Consider the following 16504-nt stretch of genomic DNA (forward strand, 5'->3'; position numbering starts at 1 on the left):
TTGCTGCTTCTGCAAAAATGGGGAAGGAGGGTGTGCGGATCGAGAGATCCCAAGTCTTGTGTTATCTCTGAAATCGCTCATTCTATTGCTCGTGATGTCAGTGCCTCTCAATATTGCTATTATGGTGTTATTTTTAAATAACACAAGTATTTTTTTGTGTAGACCAGCTGTTTCAATGAGAAAACGTTCCAGAAAATGTCACTAATGTCTTAATAGTAAGAAGCAGATGGAAGCCTGCTCAATGGCAGCATCTCTGTGTTATATTTTAAGAGAAATAAAAAGGAGCCATTTGGCTTTAAGTCCTGCACTGGTGTAGCTACAGGTTTAAGCATGCCTGCATTGTATCTGGTGAAAGGACAAGCTGCTCATTAACAACTGGTATTTTTAAAGACGTTTGGAGGAAATGCTTCGGAAAGAATAGGATCCAGGATTGGTCGTCTTTTCTTAATTGTGAATGAAGTCTAAATTGAGATGAGAAAACAGAACTTTCACACAGCGTCTGGTGAGCTCCCTGGCTCTGCCGCTCTGTGAGCGTGCCAAGCCAACACGGTCACCAAAAGCTACGTTTATGTAGCCCCACAACAGCCTCAGTTGGGGAAAGTAATTTGAATGCAAACTAACCTTTTTCTTCTTATTTCTCTTGGGTCAGTTTTAAACCAAGCTGTGATGTAATACAGCACTTCACAAATTTTAACTGTAGACTGCGTTGATGATCACATGGTGTTCCTGGGCCATCCTTTGTGTATTTGCTTCAATATAAAAATAATAAAAGCTAAAAATGCTTGGAGTACTTCACTGTTGGGACATAAAGGGAGCCCAGCATCATACGATCATCGTACTTTCCATGGAATATAGTCTCAGAATCTCTGTTCCGATGGCTAGGCTTGTCTCTGTACCTTCCCTTCAGCTACATAAAAGGGTTGTGGTTGAAACCAAATCAAGTTCTCCCTGTCTGTTGCTAACACATTACCACATCTCCAGTAGGATATAGGGCAGTTTAGAAATAGTTCTCTTGCTTGTGCTTCTCCTGTCCCTCTCAGCTGTTGTTGTAGCTAGTTTTCTCCAAAAGCAAGAGTATAAACCTCTGCAAAACCTAGCTTTCATCTTAAAAAGTGTTTAGCCTTTTCATAAAGGCAGCTTTCATAAACAAATTTATAAGCAATTCCATGGTCTCTTGCACTTTCCCAAACTACAAAAGAATGAAAATTGTTAAATTTTCATGTAATTTACTGGAAGCTCTGTGAGCTGTTGTGAAACTCAGGAATTGAGTCAATTTTGTTGTGCTGCAAGTGGGGAAGGTGATGAATATGCGAAGAGGAGAGAGTGGACTCTACCCCTAGGTTTGTTGAGAAGGACCCGACAGTGGTGGCCGCTGTCTCTTCTCCTCTGCAGAACAATTCTCTGAAATATCTTTCATCTCAGATTCATTTATTGCCTGACCAGAGGCCATAGGTGTTTTTCCTGTCTTTCTCTCCTCACTCATTGTGTCCTGTCCCCTGCTTTTTTTTTATTAAGCTCGTGATCAGTTCCCTGGCTTGGTTCATCTGGGCACCCTTCAGACAAGCTACCGAAGCGTGGAGCCGGGTACATGTAGTTGGGAGGTGTGTCCAGCTGGGACTGCTGCCAAAGGACCTAATCTTTCCATGGATGGTCTCAAAATCTGGAAAAACAGCTCTTCCCCTTCTTAGTCACAGGAAAATGTTCATGTGCTTGGATTTTATCATTATTTTTTTGAAACAAGGAAAATTATCCTGGTTTGCATACCTCTGTGATGGGGTCGCCCAGAAAGATTGGGTAGAACAAAATCAAGAAGCTCTCAGTTCTACCTTATGAATAGTAAACATCGGTGTTCAGATGCTGTCTCTAATAGCCAGCAGTTGGGAAGCAGGTACTCAGTTTCTTCAAACAGTAGTTCTTTTTCAGTCCGAGAGACTGACTGCACAGACTAGTCAAGGATCGTTCAAATTTTGTGCGTATTTATATCAGAATTTGTGTCTCTGTAGCTGTCTTTGTTGTGCAGTGGATAATGCACACTAACTCTTTGTTCTCAGAAATTTCACGTTAACATGTGAAATTCAGAGGGATACAATTACCTACTGGGTAGATTTTTTTTTTTTATTTAAAGATGCTTCAGATGGTTTGAATGTTATTTTCATTCATATTGACTTGGGTGGTTACTTTTTCTTGTGTAAATAACATATATTGATGTTTGTGTAGAATTAGCTACTTATATTTGAAAAGCTTCTCAAGAGTTTTCGTGGCTGTAGGGTTTTTGCATGCTTTATTTTATGAATAGGACTTGTTAATCAAAACAGTAAGTGTATACATACACAACTGCCGACATCCAGAGTCATTTGGTCTGTGTAAAAGGCCAAAATACTCCCTTCATTTTTTTTTTTATCTTGCTTATTAAAAAAGGTGGTTTATAAGCTAGCATTCCTTCTGGAAAAATTCTGCCTGGACAAGTTGTGTAAGTACTGAGTGGTCAACAAACTGGTTTTGACAGACAGAAATAGGTTATCAGTTTTGGGGTCTTTTGATGGGAGTGGCTCCTTATCAGCCCTTTGCTTCTGAAACAAGTGGCTGCTGGTTCTGGCATTTCAGCTGTTTGTCCTGTCCCTCCTGTGAAAGGCATGTTGCAGATAATTTTTGTGGTTATCTAAAACATAATTTTGATGGAGAGGACACCTGATTGTGGTGTTTTTTTGGTAAGAGTAAGCAGTCACTCTAAAGTCACAAGAAAACTGTAGTAACAGTAATATGACCCTTGGTATTTTGAAGCCAGAGTAGCAGTGCAGTACGTGATGGTTTATTACTGTTATTCTAAGAAGTAGCCTAAAAACTAACAGGATTTTCTTGATTTTTTTTCCTCTATGGTTATAGTACTGTAGGTGTGATCCAAATGCTTGAAATTACTTGAACTTCTTCCAGTTCACCTCTCACTCCTTTTTCAAGACTTGTGCTTTACTTTTGTCAAGTTCTGTAGTGTGAATACTTTCATCTTTCTAGCTTTCTGCCGTTAATTTCCTGCCTCCAGTTTCTAGGTACCACGTTGTAGCTTAAATCACATCATGCCATGGAGCAAGGTGCGGGTGTGTGTGTGAAAATAACACTTGTCTAAGGAAATGTATACTGTTGAGGAACAGTAATGCTCCTGCAAGGACATGCTGTTATGGTCAGGACAGACTTTTTCTGTGGCTTGCTCTTGAGGTTGTGTGTATTCTTGTCTTGGCTAAAGCCACTGTCATGTTTAGAGCCGGCTGTAGCCGTGCTGACCACAGGCTGTACTTGTTACTACTATGTGCGAACTTTGTAACGTGCCCTGAATAGTAAGAGGGTGGGAGAAGCCCTCGTGTAAGCCTTGGAGTGCGTGTTTAGACCATTCTGCAGTAGTAGTTTGGAAAAATGTGTGTTTTGTTTTAGTATAATTGAGGCGGTGTTTCTGCTGGTTAAATTAGATTAATTTTTGCATGGCTTTGCTAACTACAGTGTCTCTTTTCCCCTCCTGCTCCTCTTGAACTCCATTTGTCAGCGTATGCTGTTCTTAATGTTTAAAGGTAGTCTGATGTGGTCGAATCAAGATCCCAGTTTTGTCAGATATAAAAGCATTAAGTACAGTAACAATAATATATTGGGATTGTGAGAACGTTTGTTAACTTTGAGTAAAGCATAAAAGGTCTTTATTATGCTGGACACAGAGCTGCACCGGTTACAATATCCTGCCTGGTCATAGGGCAAATCGGAGAGTCGCTAGCACAGCTGAACTCCAAACTCCTGAATACAGAGACTCTTATTAAATTGAAACTTTCAAACAAAGACAGATTGTACAAGCGAAAATCACTGAAGTCAGCCATCTTCTCCACCAGTCTCACTACAGCATGTTATGAGACATGTTATTTTCTTGCAGTCCGTGTTCTGATAAATAATGCTGAAGTGTGAAATGAGTTTAAATGTTGGGAGGTTTATGCTTTAGTCGCTATGCAAAATACATGATTTTGGGGCTTAATGTTGCTAGAAAGCATGACAGAAAGCACAGAGGTCCTTTCAGTAGCCAGTAGCTATAGATTGTCTTCTGGCAGCAGAATGCTGGCTGGGCCAAAACCTATGTATTTAACATCTTGTCTGCTGTTTCTTAAGTCTGCCAGCTTGATTGTCCTTAGGCTGACATGTGTGGGTAGGACTGTCATTTCCTGGAAGTCTGGAAGGTTCACAACTCCTTTTCTAATAATGTTGTAGCTCAGCTTATAACAACGCTGTAACCCTTTTCATCTTTGCTGTAATGCTTCTATGGACCTTCTTTCTAGGAATCATGTTCCTTACAGCGTAGCTGCTCTTGTTTTATTTATGGGTGGTGGTGGTGTTTTAAATCCACCATAGCATGAAGGAACCTGGGGATCCCTCGATCTCCTTTCTGATAACTGGGAATTAATTCTCTGCCTTATTTTGGTTGCTTACTTTTTGTTTTGCAGAGCGCCATTATTTCTGGGGGGAAAAAAAGTAAAAAAAAAAACCCTGATGTGAATACAACAGATTGGTATGTAATTAGGTTGTTTTAAGGTCAGCATTGTGTATCAAGAACTCCCAGATTTATCCCGGTGACAAATGCTTTTCCCCTTTTCCCATGGAACTCCAAACTTCACATCTGGCGGTCCAGGCAGCCTTAGATGTCTTGGCGTGTTTCCTGTCTCCTCCAGGGGAAAGTTGGTAGGCCGCTCTAGATTTGTTTGGATTTTTTGTTTGCATGCTGCTTTGAAGGTTGCTTACCAAGAGGGCTACAAGCTAGCACTGTTTAGGAGCCCCTGCTGTAGACTTCAAACTTTGCTTATTTTTCTAACCTTTCTCTTATTTCGTTGATTGTGTGTGGGAGCTACTTCAGGGCTGCCTTGTGCATTGCCAAAGAGGCTTGTGTTGCTCATTTCCCTGCTTTGAAATGACATAATTGCCTTTCAAATCCTGGAAAACAGAACTTGGCCATGTGATGTGATACCTGCAAATGCTTTTTCAAAAAGACTGTGAGACTTGGCTCCAAAATCTGCCCCCAAAATCCCTTATAGACCAAGAGTCTCAGTAGCCATCTTAAGCACAGTTGCCTGGCAAGAACAAAATGGAAATGTCTGCCTTCCTTTGTGGTTTGACCTGACGTAAAAAAATAAAATAAGTAACTTTAGGTATATTTTGCTGACTTTTAATTAAAATACCTTCTTTAGGATATGCTCAAATAAATGTTTTTATGCAATAAATAAGTTAATGAGAAAAAATTCAGGTATCGGGGACATGTGAGGTGGTCCTTTAAAAAAACATACTCTTTATTTTGTAAAAATCAGTTGTATAGGAAAATGTTCAGTCTAATTGGGCAATTGAATAACATTTTTTTTTGTCATACTATGTTGTAAACTTAATGTATAGTTGCCATTCTCTGTCTTGGCTTTTTGGTATAAGTTAACTTTATGCTATATCATATGCTTGTTCTGAAACTTAGAAAATAATTCTGACCTTGTAGTAGAAATACAAACTGTTACATCTCTCCTCTGCAACCTGCTTAGCTGGTGTCTTTGCTTTCCCAGGTATTTATGTTCACTCATCCAGATACTGGGGGGAAAAGGTTTCTGGAAGGGAATGCATTTCTTATCTTGGAAACAACATTCGGGCTGTTCCACTGAAATACTGATGGTTTTCAGAGGGAGCTTGTTTTCCAGCAGATCTCATTTTACTGGCTTTGGGCCAGTTTGTAAAATATTTGAATGATGTTGCCTTGTGAAAATATGCCTTGTGAGAAGATCAGGTTCGTGACCACCCGAGGAACCTAAATATATATAAGCCTGAGGGACCTGACAAGATGCATCCCAGAGTCCTGAGGGAACTGGCTGATGTAGTTGTCAAGACACTCTCCAGGATATTTGAGAAGTCACGGCACTCAGGTGAAGTCCCTGGTGACTTGAAAAAGGGAAAAATTGCGCCCATTTTTAAAAATGATAGAAAGGAGGACCCTGGAAACTACCAAGCTGTCAGCCTCGCCTCGGTGCCTGGGAATGTCATGGAACAGATCCTCCTAGAAGCTACGCTGGGGCACGTGGAGGTCAGGGAGGTGATTCAAGACAGGCAGAATGGCTTCACCAAGGGCAAGTCCTGCCTGACCAGCCTAGTGGCCTTCCATGATTGAGTGACTTCATCAGTGGACAAGGGAAGAGCCACAGATGTCATCTATCGGGACTTCTGTAAGGCCTCTGACATGGCCCCCCACAACATCTTTCTCTCTAAATTGGAGAGAGATGAATTTGATGGGTGGACTGTTTGGTGGATGAAGAACTGGTTGGAGGGTCACATCCAGAGGGTAGTGGTCAGTGCCTCAGTGTCCAGCTGGAGATGGGTGACAAGTGGTGCCCCTCAGGGGTCTGTATTGGGACCACTACTGTTTAATATCTTCATCAACGAACATAGTGGGATTGAGTGCGTCCTCATCAGGTTTGCAGATGTCACCAAGCTGAGTGATGTGGTTGGCACACCTGAGAGATGGGATGCCATCCAGAGGGACCTGGGTGAGCTTGACAAGTGGACCCATGCACATGGGTCAGGGCAACCCCTGGTATCAGTACAGGCTGGGGGATGGAGGGATTGAGAGCAGCCCTGCCGAGAAGGACTTGCGGGTGCTGGTGGCTGATAAGGTGTGCAGCCCAGAAAGCCAACTGTATCGTGGGCTGCATCAAAAGAAGTGTGGCCAGCAGGTCGAGGGAGGTGAGTCTCTGGTGAGACCCCATCTGCAGTACTGCGTCCAGCTTGGGGGTCCACAGCACAGGAGAGACATAGACCTGCTCGAGTGGGTCCAGAGGGGGCCACAAAAATGATCAGCGGGTTGGAACACCTCCCCTGTGAGGACAGGCTGAGGGAGTTGGGGTTGTTCAGCCTGGAGAAGAGTAGGCTTTAGGGACACCTTATAGCTACCTTTCAATACTTAAAGGGGGCTTATAAGAAATATGGAGAAAACTTTTTAGCAAGGCCTGTAGCGATCGGACAAGGGGTAATGGTTTTAAACTGAAAGAGGATAGATTCAGACTAGATCTAAGGAAGAAATTTTTTATGATGAGGGTGGTGAAACACTGGAACGTGTCGCCCAGAGAGGTGGTGGATGCCCCATCACTGGAGACATTCACGGTCAGGTTGGACGGGGCTCTGAGCAACCTGATCTCTCTGAAGGTGTCCCTGCTCATGGCAGGGGGCTTGGACTAGATGACTTTTAAAGGTCCCTTCCAACCCAAACCATTCTATGATTTAGATTATAATGACCTTTTTACTTGATCCGTTTGAAAGTGTTGCATGTATTGGGACACAGGACTTTTTAAAATGTGTGGGTTTTTTAAAACACAGCACTGTCTCACCCTCATTTTGAACTAGGCCCCTTTGTCTTGGGAGAGCTCATTGGTAGCAATATCCTGTTTAAAGTTGTTTTAAAATAATGACCTTGTAGGGCATGTTTCCTGCTCGCTCTTGATGGGATTTCCTTTTTATTAAACAGGAAATAGTCTGATTACATAAAAGTGTGAGAATGACAGGTTTTTCCTTCCCAGCGAGGGTTGTTCATGTTAATTCTATTCAGAAAATGCTCAACTGCCAGAGCAGCTGAAGTTAATTTACTTTGCCTAAAACTTGTTTACACCTAAAAGTTCCTACTAGTGTGTTGCTAAAGCATTGTCTTAGTCTGAGTGGTCCAGCAGGCTTTCCTGTACAAGCCTTTGTACAGGGATTTTCTTAGCAGATACTTTTTCTCACAAGTGGATGGTAGCAGGAGTTCAGTGGCATGAAGTGTGATGTGCTGAGTTTCAAAGATCTGTTTCTGCAGCTTTTTTTGCCTTTTTTTTTTTTTTTTTTTTTAATTTGAGCAGGAAGTCCAAATTGAAATTGGAAATGACAAAGATGATGCTTCCTTATCTAGGAAGAAAACGTACTTAAAATGTCTGTTACTTTTCTTTTAAATTTGTCCTCAGAATCACCTGCTGACCTGAGGTTAGGAATTGCAGTCCAAGCTCTTCTGTGTACAATAGCAGTAATGAGTCAGTAAAAGTCCTGTAACGTAATAGGAAAAGGTACCGTGATAAGTTGGCACAGGCCAGCGGCGTGCGTTGTGTGCTGAGCCTGCAGTGGCCAAAAATTGGCAAACCAGAGGTGGCTGCTGGTGACGGCCTTGCTGTCCCGCTGCGGTACCTGGCTGCTGTCCTGAGCCTTGAAGGCTCTGAGGATGAAGGAAGTTTATATTCCCTATTTAGGCATGGCTTACTGATCGCGTTTTATATGGATCGGATGTTTGGGGGGAAGGAGTTCTGTCTTCTTCTTGAAGAAGGCCAAACACCATGGGATGTCACTATGAAGCAAATGCTGTTCCATTGCAGCCTAAGCCAGAAGATGGGTCAGGTAGTAACCATCTCCATTAGGAAACTGCAGAATTAAGGTAGCTCATTCCGCTTAATTTGTTTTTAGTGTGCATTTGCCTTAATTCAGTAGACAGACGGGGGAGTGCTCAGGGATTTAAATGGGGTTGTTTGATAAGTGATGCTTCATGCATTGCAGGATTGAGGTGTGGATGTCCTGACTGAAGCAGGAAGGGCTTTGAGACATTAGTATTGGTGGGATCAACAGAAAATTGCTGATTAGAGCAGTGCTGACACTTGAGAACACCAAGTTTAGTTCCAGACTTAGGAAAGGTTAGACCAGCAGTTGCCAGAACATTTGTTGTGACCTCTCTTCAGTTTCTGCCTTAAGCTTTGCTACTCCTGGTTTGAGCTGTGTTTTGGACCCCCACAACTGACCCTTGTCTCCTCACCCCGGCGTGTTCTAGTCTGTTGCCCCCCCCCTCTTTTCCCTGTGCTGAGCTGGTATGGTCTGGGCAGCCATAGAACATGAAAAATCACTTTGCAGGGTGGTCAGTTGGCAGATGAGAATTTTCAAATAATAAAACAACTGTGAAACCCTGGAAATCTTAAGCATTTGTTTTTGTTTCAGAAGTTTAATTTTGAATTCTGTAGGCAGGTTTCCTCTGGATAATTAGTGCAATCTTTTCATATCCTACTGATAAATCAGCATTTACACAGTAAAGCCTGGGATTTTAGTGTCTCGCACAGTTTAACTTCGGAATGTCTGATTGAAACTGTTAGAGCTGGCCCGTAACCTAATTAGACTGGTATGTTGGAAAGTTTCTGGAGCAAGTCGCTTTGGCTCTAAGCTTTGTGCCAGTGAAATGATGAAGTATAGCATGATGTCTCTAATGAACAAGCTTTACTTAGAGATCTGAAAAACATTATTAGTTTTGTTTTTGGTTTCCATCTCTGCTCATGGATGTATTGCAAATAGATTTAATAAGCACAGTATCTCAATATTCTTTGGGAAAAAATTTAGCCAGTTGAGATTGTTTAGTTTTTTGTTTCTGGAAGACAACAGAACAAAAACTGAAATTGTACAGAGCAGAATTATACTGGAATAAAATGTGTTTCAAGAAAAACTGCCACAGAGCATGCTTATGGAAAACTACTCCTGTGAAAATGGTTGCACTATTTTCCTGATTCAAAGTCTGTCCTTCTATGCAGCCTTTTCCCAGGGCTTTTGAAGTGGTTAAACGTAGGCTTATATTTTGCTTATATCTCATTGAACAACTTCATCTAAAACAAAAGTAATCAAGTGCTGGCTCTAGCTCTGAACTCTTCGCTCTCTGCTGCAAAATAATAGGCAAGCAGGGAAGTTGAAAATCTCTGTTAAAACAACTGCACATAAATATTTTAGTGGGCAGTTACCTGGCTTGGGTATGTCATTAGTGTAACTGCAGAGGCAGACGAGGCCAAAGGTACCAATAAAGTTAAATCAAGCTACTTCTGCAAAGAGTGAAGGTGCCAAGCAGCTTCTGTGCCATTTTACGTTGTTGCATGATGTGTATCCCAAGCTGTCAAGACTACGTAGTGACTTTGAGTACAGCAGTGGACTCTTACACTGTAAGTATTGCGATGCTGTATTAAATACAAATTGTTGGTTTGATTTGCAGAGGCATAATTTATTCTACCATGCGTCAAAGCTGTGAGAAGGTAATGGCTGAAATAATTCGGAGTGTTGGAGAGCCTTGGTGTCACTGATACTGTAGTTTGCACAGCTGCCTGAAAGGGCTAAGGAAATCATCTTGGAAAAAGTGGAGTATTTTCAAGGACCCCTATTGGATTGGTCGCATTTGGAGATGCCAGAGACGCAGAGACAACTTCTCTTCAGCTGGGCTCTGAAAAGGAGTGTTGCCTTGAGTTTATACATCAGCTGTGCTCTACTCTCCGCAGGTGCTGCTGGTTAGCAGTAGTCGTCATCCTGATCGATGGATTGTCCCTGGGGGTGGCATGGAGCCTGAGGAGGAGCCCAACGTGGCCGCTGTGCGAGAAGTCTGTGAAGAGGTGAGTGCTTGTGAAGAATGGGAGCTCCTGGAGCTTCACTGCTGATTGCTAGCCAAGGCTTTGTGAATTTGTTTTCGTTGCTCTTGCTTGTTTTCCTTAAGGTGAAGAGGAATATATGGTCACTGGTGATATCCCTGGTGATGTACGTGGGAGGGAAACCAGAGTCCTAAATAAAGATAGCATAGGAATGTAATTAAGGCTCTCAGTCAGAATGAACTTTTCCTCGCCTAATACCTTTAATTGAAAATAGGTAAAATTAACCTATAGTAATTTCAATACATACGATGATATTCTCATTTCTGTTTTTTCTATATGAAGAAGAGTTTCTTAAGAGAACTTCATAAAACAGCTGTGCTTTTGTGGAGCTAATCCTCAGCTAGAAGGTAGAAATAAAGGCCTTACGAGCCACTAAAGACACTCCAAATATGGGGACCTCAATATGTTTTGGTGTAGTAGTATTTTCAGTTTTATGTGAATAAGAGAATTGATTATATGAGTTACAAACAACAATTCCTAATGTGGTCATGGTTTTGTTGTGTTGTGGTTTGTTTTATTTTTTTTAACTTGAAGCTATTTCAGAAAGGAGATCAAACAGCAGATGAAACAGATTGGTGATCTGTATGGAGAAGGCATATTTTTCTCTTAAAGCTGGAAGAACCATTTTATTCTTCCTAAGGAATTCAAAGACAGCAAATGGCAGTTGACTACATTGTATGTAAAACATGTCTTTAGAATTTGCTTCTGAATATTATCACATTGGAGAGGTGCTTAGATTCAGAAACAATTAAAATATTATATATGGATGACCAAGTAGGCTCACAGATACATAGGGCAGGATTAAAAATGCTTTTAGGAGTGTTATAAATCTTTGTGCTGCAGAACAGAAATCAAGAGCTAATTGATTGGACTTGGGAGGAAGCTTCTCTAGTAGTTGCTTTATTTAATTGCTTGGTATGTGAAGGTTTTTCTCAAAAGTATTTGGGGAAGCACGTGCTGATGTCTAACAAAATGCTGAATGTTTGGGCCTTTGGACTAATTTAATGTGGCAGTTCCCGAGTTTTGTGTTTTTCTTTGGATGTTTTTATAATCTAGCAGTTTATGAGAAAGATTACACACTCAAGGTTTATTTTTTTAAGTGTCCTTAGGGTCCCTCTAGTACTGGGGATTGCTGCTTGGAAATTTTGTTTCCAGCTTGTAATACAGCTCCAGCTTTTTTATTAACTTGGTGATCTTTCAAACCCATTATAAGCCAAAGTGAGTTTAACCAGAACAATAGACGTATTTTTAGCTGGAGACTCCTGCTTTACAGCCCAATCGTTATTAATAATTAAGTTATTTGATACAGAAGTCAAGGGTTCATTCAGGGGATGCATGGCTTCGCCTTTCAAATCCTTAAAATAAATCTGTATCAACCCTCCCCTCCTCGGGCAGTGCAGCGCCTTGGAAGAGTCGCTCTCTTTCCATGACAGCTCGGTGGCTGAAAGGGAGCCTTGGCATGGGCTCAGTCTGCAGTCAAGAAACTGGTTTGGGCTGGCTGAGATAATCCCCTCTCGCTCAGCTGGTGCTCCCTCGCTCACGTGGACCTGTGCCGAATGAGAATGTAATTCAAACTGTGGCAGCCTGGCAGGGTTGAGTCATTCCCAGAGAAGCACCTATCTGCTTGAATGCCACTCGACAAACAGTAAACATCCAGAGCTCCAAAAGCGGCAGGGTTACCCCAACGGCTAACTTCCACAACACCTAGTAGCCTGTGATGCGAATGCAGGGTGGGAATCTGAAATGGAGCTATCAGATGCTGTTACGATAAAGGCCTTCCTGGAAGCTATCTGCAGAAGAGCAGCCTGTCGTGTATAAAATTACTTGAGCGCTTCTGCAGCTAATGATGAGGCTAGCTGACACGGGTGGAAAACACAGGCGAGCTTTTAGGTGTGTAGGGCACTTCTCAAAGAGGTTTGTGTTCCAATGCGCTGCTTACAATCCGCACGCAAAATTATGATGTACATCAGCCGTCTTAAACTCAGCGAGCTGTTTACTGTAAAATGTTGCTGGGGAATGCGTGTGCGGGAGGGGAATATTTGTTATATTGCAGCTGTAACGCCGTAATGGACTTTTGTGCACCCAGTTTCCCAGGTTGTGCTGTTGATTTGGTGGGGGAGGTATTTTAGGAGGCTGCTTGCTGCGCAGCTGGTGCGCATGCTAGCTGGTAATCTTTGTTCATCCTTTCATGTGAGTCTAGGCTTTTTCGGGTAGGTTGTAGCTGATGCCGATTTCTGAGTAGGTTTGATGTCTTTGCCCCTCGTCTGGGACAGGCATGGCTGTCACTCGCAAGGACCCAAGAGGTTAGCTGAGCAGGTAGAGTCTGCTGCTTGTGTTGGGAGAGGGAAAATCCAGTTTCCTCCATGTCGATGAACACAAAGTAATTTTTATCCTAAAAGAAGGTGGTTTGCATGCTGGTCAAAATTATGGAAGAAATCTGTGGACGTTCTTTCACTGACTTTGTTATGCCTTTTCTGTTATAATAAGAGACAGTTGGAAGAGCTGGAAGGACTCATTACCCTTTCAGTTGCTTGTGGTCTTTGAAGATGACAATAGGCTGGTTTTTCTCAATTCATTCTTTTTTGCATGGTATGCATTTGCTTTTTAAAGTATGCTTCTCTAAACTAAGATTTTTCACATCTGTGTTTGCTGTTTTAATTTCACCATGTATTTGTTTGAGTTTATCCATGTGATTGCTGGAATGATTGTCATATAAAGAAATTTGACTTTTCCCTCTTTCTGATTTTCAAAATCTTAGAAGACTGTTTCAAAAATGAAATGTTGATTCTGAGTGAAACCTGTGATCCCTCTGCCCCAGTTTGAGTTAGAAGTCCTTGTCCTAGTTTGAGATAGTCCTTATCTATATTAATCTGTACCAGCAGAAGTATTAAAGTAGACAGGTACCAACACTTGTCATGCTTGCTGTTGTCTGCATAAAATTCAAAGTGACTTGAGTTCTTGGGCATTGTTTTTAAGCAAAGTAGCAGAGACAAGCACGCTAGCGCTGAATGAGAGCAGCCTTTTCAAATAAACCCACTTATTTCTGCCAGATTGTTGAAAGATGATGTAGTCAGTCTTAACATGGCTGTAAATTCTAGGTATGTTCTAAGGTTCACCTTCTAGAAAGTGATGTGCCCTTTTAAAACAGTCATTAGCGCCAATCTAGTGTATTTTTTGCTTCTCATTCTTGAATTTTTTTTGCTGTTGCATTCTCTTCCCAAAACTAATTTTATGTTAGGAATAAGGGTTTTTTTATGGGTGTGAGCAACTGGTGAAGAACATGTTGTAGAAATAGATGCCTTAAATTAAACTTATTATAGAGTGGCTTTGAAAAAAGCCTCCACACTCATCTGTTAAACCCAAAGGCATTTCATTTTGCACTTACAGCATCTTTCACATCCTGACCTTTAAATACTTAGTAAATGTCAAGTTCTATAAAATTATGGGAGTGTTAGTCGTGCTTTCTTCATGGGAATCAAAAGCCACATAAGTTGTGCTTGATCTGTGATCAAACAGGCGATTGATGCCAATATCAAAAATAGTCCATCGTGATAGTACTTTGATCTAGTTGCTAGACCTCTTTTTATTTTTTCTTTTCCTCTCTTAAACATGCTTTATAAATAATCTTTCCTGTTTCATGTATTTTGTTAGTGGCTTAGGATATGAATATTGATGTCTTTCAGCACTAAAATAGGAAGACTTTTTTTTTTTTTTTAATTTTTTTTTTTTTAAATATTGCAAGGACCATGGATGAATGACTGAGATAATGGTGTTGAACTCTTCCTAGATTTAGTAATATTCAGTGCAAATAGTGAACCAAGTTCACTGCTGTCTGTTACTCTGGGTACTCAAACGTCATAAAAATGAGTGCAATGTCTTAAAAAGTTTTTCACTCTGTCATGGTATTTAATTTCTTTTTCACTAATGTAAAAGCATGTATTGGTTGTAATGCAGTAAAGAATTAGATGAATAAGTATAACCCTCTTTGAGACACAGTAGAGACAGCAAGAAAATTTGCCTAGCAGGTCTGTAATTGGCGTCTTTAGAACTTGTCTAAGCTAGCAGTCTTTATGGGTGTGATTTACTACCTTCACTGCAAGTATTAGAGCAAAGATTTGGGTGTTTTACCACAGTCCTCTTGCCCAGCAGTAATCTGTAGTAGATGCAGGCTTTGAGCCTAATAGAGCAAAGTAAAATAGCTGAAATTCCAACCCACATTTTCCTTAGCTCAGATGGAAGGAAATAAAAGCTGTCCCTAGGAACAGATGGTGTTGCTGCAGGCTGCTTTTTGCATCTGACCCGAACTTATTTTCAGCTTTGAAACCTGAACCTGCTGTTCTTGGATGTCTTCAGTAATTTTTCTTTATTAAAACAAGTTGTTCCATGAGCAGCAGAACTAGTAAAGCTTCATTTCCTCCAGATTTTTGTTCCTGGTCCTGAACGCTCAGCCCACCCCTCGGGGCGTGCAGCAGCGGGGTTTGAAGTCGTGTGTTGTTTTGGGGTGGCTGGCTGTTGCTGTGACATTGATGCACTCTTGCCAGATCTGTCTTTTCCTCTGGTGAGGACTACCTTGGACATTGTATCTGCAGAGTAGTGAAAAAGCAGCTCATTTTGCAAGGCCTGTCTACCCTCTTTTATACCTGAGTGTGCCTCTTCCTGGGGATTTGCTTTATTTTCACACCTGCAGATGGAGCAGTTGTTGCTGGTGCTTTCCCACCGCTTGTTGATCGATTTAATAGCGTCCTCCTAGAATGTGTGTCTGTTTTGAGGATTGTAGCATGGGCTCTGTGTGCAGCAGTGCTAGTGCTTGGAGGGGGAGCTTGGGCCCAAACTGTGCTGCCTCTGCCAGGCACTTACTGTTGTGGCCCATGAGGGCGGAAGATTCTCAATCCATTTACTGTGGAGGAGAAGATTCCTGAGTCATCTGGTGCAAATTAAGATTTAGATCCAGTTTCAATCCTGGATGAGCCTGTGACTATGCTTTTAACTTTCCAAGAAAATGCTCGTTGTCCTGCCGTGAGGATGAGTTGGGAAGGTGCTGAGGGGTTGATCCCTAGGAAGGCGAGAGGTATGGAGCTAGCCCAGAGAGGAGCCTGGCAGTTTTGTTGCTCGTTACTTGGCTTGCTTTGTTAGTGATAACAGCTGTAGATTATTTTCTTGGATGTCTTGGGCAACTTTTATGTTAGAAACTTGTGTGAACTCCACTTTCATGTTTCTTTGTTCCATTAAATGAAGTATGTGATTGTATAGAGATTATGACTTTCCTGTTTGTGTGTGAATGAAATGCTTTATCAAAAATAGGTGTATAACAATCCAATGAGTCTATGTTAGATGTCCTGTAAGTTGTCTTTAGATCCACTATACCAGTAAAATGGGATGAGAGAGCTATTGGTCTCCATGAGGTAATGATTGATGTACTTTGCTGTCTTTGGTAAGGGGTTGCTTTATAAAAACAACCCAGTATTTGTTTGTATCAAACCATTAGTTTATGTCACCATTTACTACTACATGTGGTAAATTCATATGTGAAGAAAACCTTACCAATTTTTTGAACTGTCTAATGATAATTCAACATGGTTTTCCTACAGCACATGTTTATCTTGTCATTGCTTTTTGTGCCTTTTTGGGTGAATAAGACTAGGCAGAATGGAGAAGGATGATCTTCGCTTGCAGGCAGAGTGTTATTTCCGTCGCCTCTCTGTTTAACCAGAACAGAAGGAAGGGCTCCTCACCTGCCTGTATTACTTCAAACACAGTTTTAGAGCTGGGGATAAACTGCTTGGGAGGCTGGTTGTGCAGTATTCATGTTTAGTTTCCAGGCTGGCTAGTTGCCTGGAGATAAATTTGTTTCTAGTCAGGCCTGAGAGGTCACTAAATCATCCCAACATCATCCTTGGCTCTCGATTCAGTGCCTTTGCAGGTAGGTAAGGAGAACAGAAATTCAATAGCCTTCTCCAGGAACGAGTGAAGCTTAAGACAGTTATTTATCTGAAACATTTGATTACACTTCGCCTTTTAGTACATTTATGTATGTATGTTGTGAAGGTGGAAGCCTT

General features: G+C 41.5%; 1 protein-coding gene across 1 annotated transcript in view; it reads left to right on the top strand.

Annotated features, from left to right (window-relative positions):
- The window catches only part of NUDT3 (nudix hydrolase 3), a 32890-nt gene that overhangs the window by 4032 nt on the left and 12354 nt on the right, over window positions 1–16504 (top strand). Inside the window, exon 2 of the mRNA XM_033009566.2 lies at window positions 10302–10412. Within this exon, the coding sequence (XP_032865457.2) occupies window positions 10302–10412 (111 nt within the window). The remainder of the gene's footprint in view (window positions 1–10301; window positions 10413–16504) is intronic.

This window comes from Tyto alba, unplaced genomic scaffold (genome assembly GCF_018691265.1).
Source record: "Tyto alba isolate M040663 unplaced genomic scaffold, T.alba_DEE_v4.0 Super-Scaffold_30, whole genome shotgun sequence".
In the NCBI taxonomy this organism is placed as follows: Eukaryota; Metazoa; Chordata; class Aves; order Strigiformes; family Tytonidae; genus Tyto; species Tyto alba.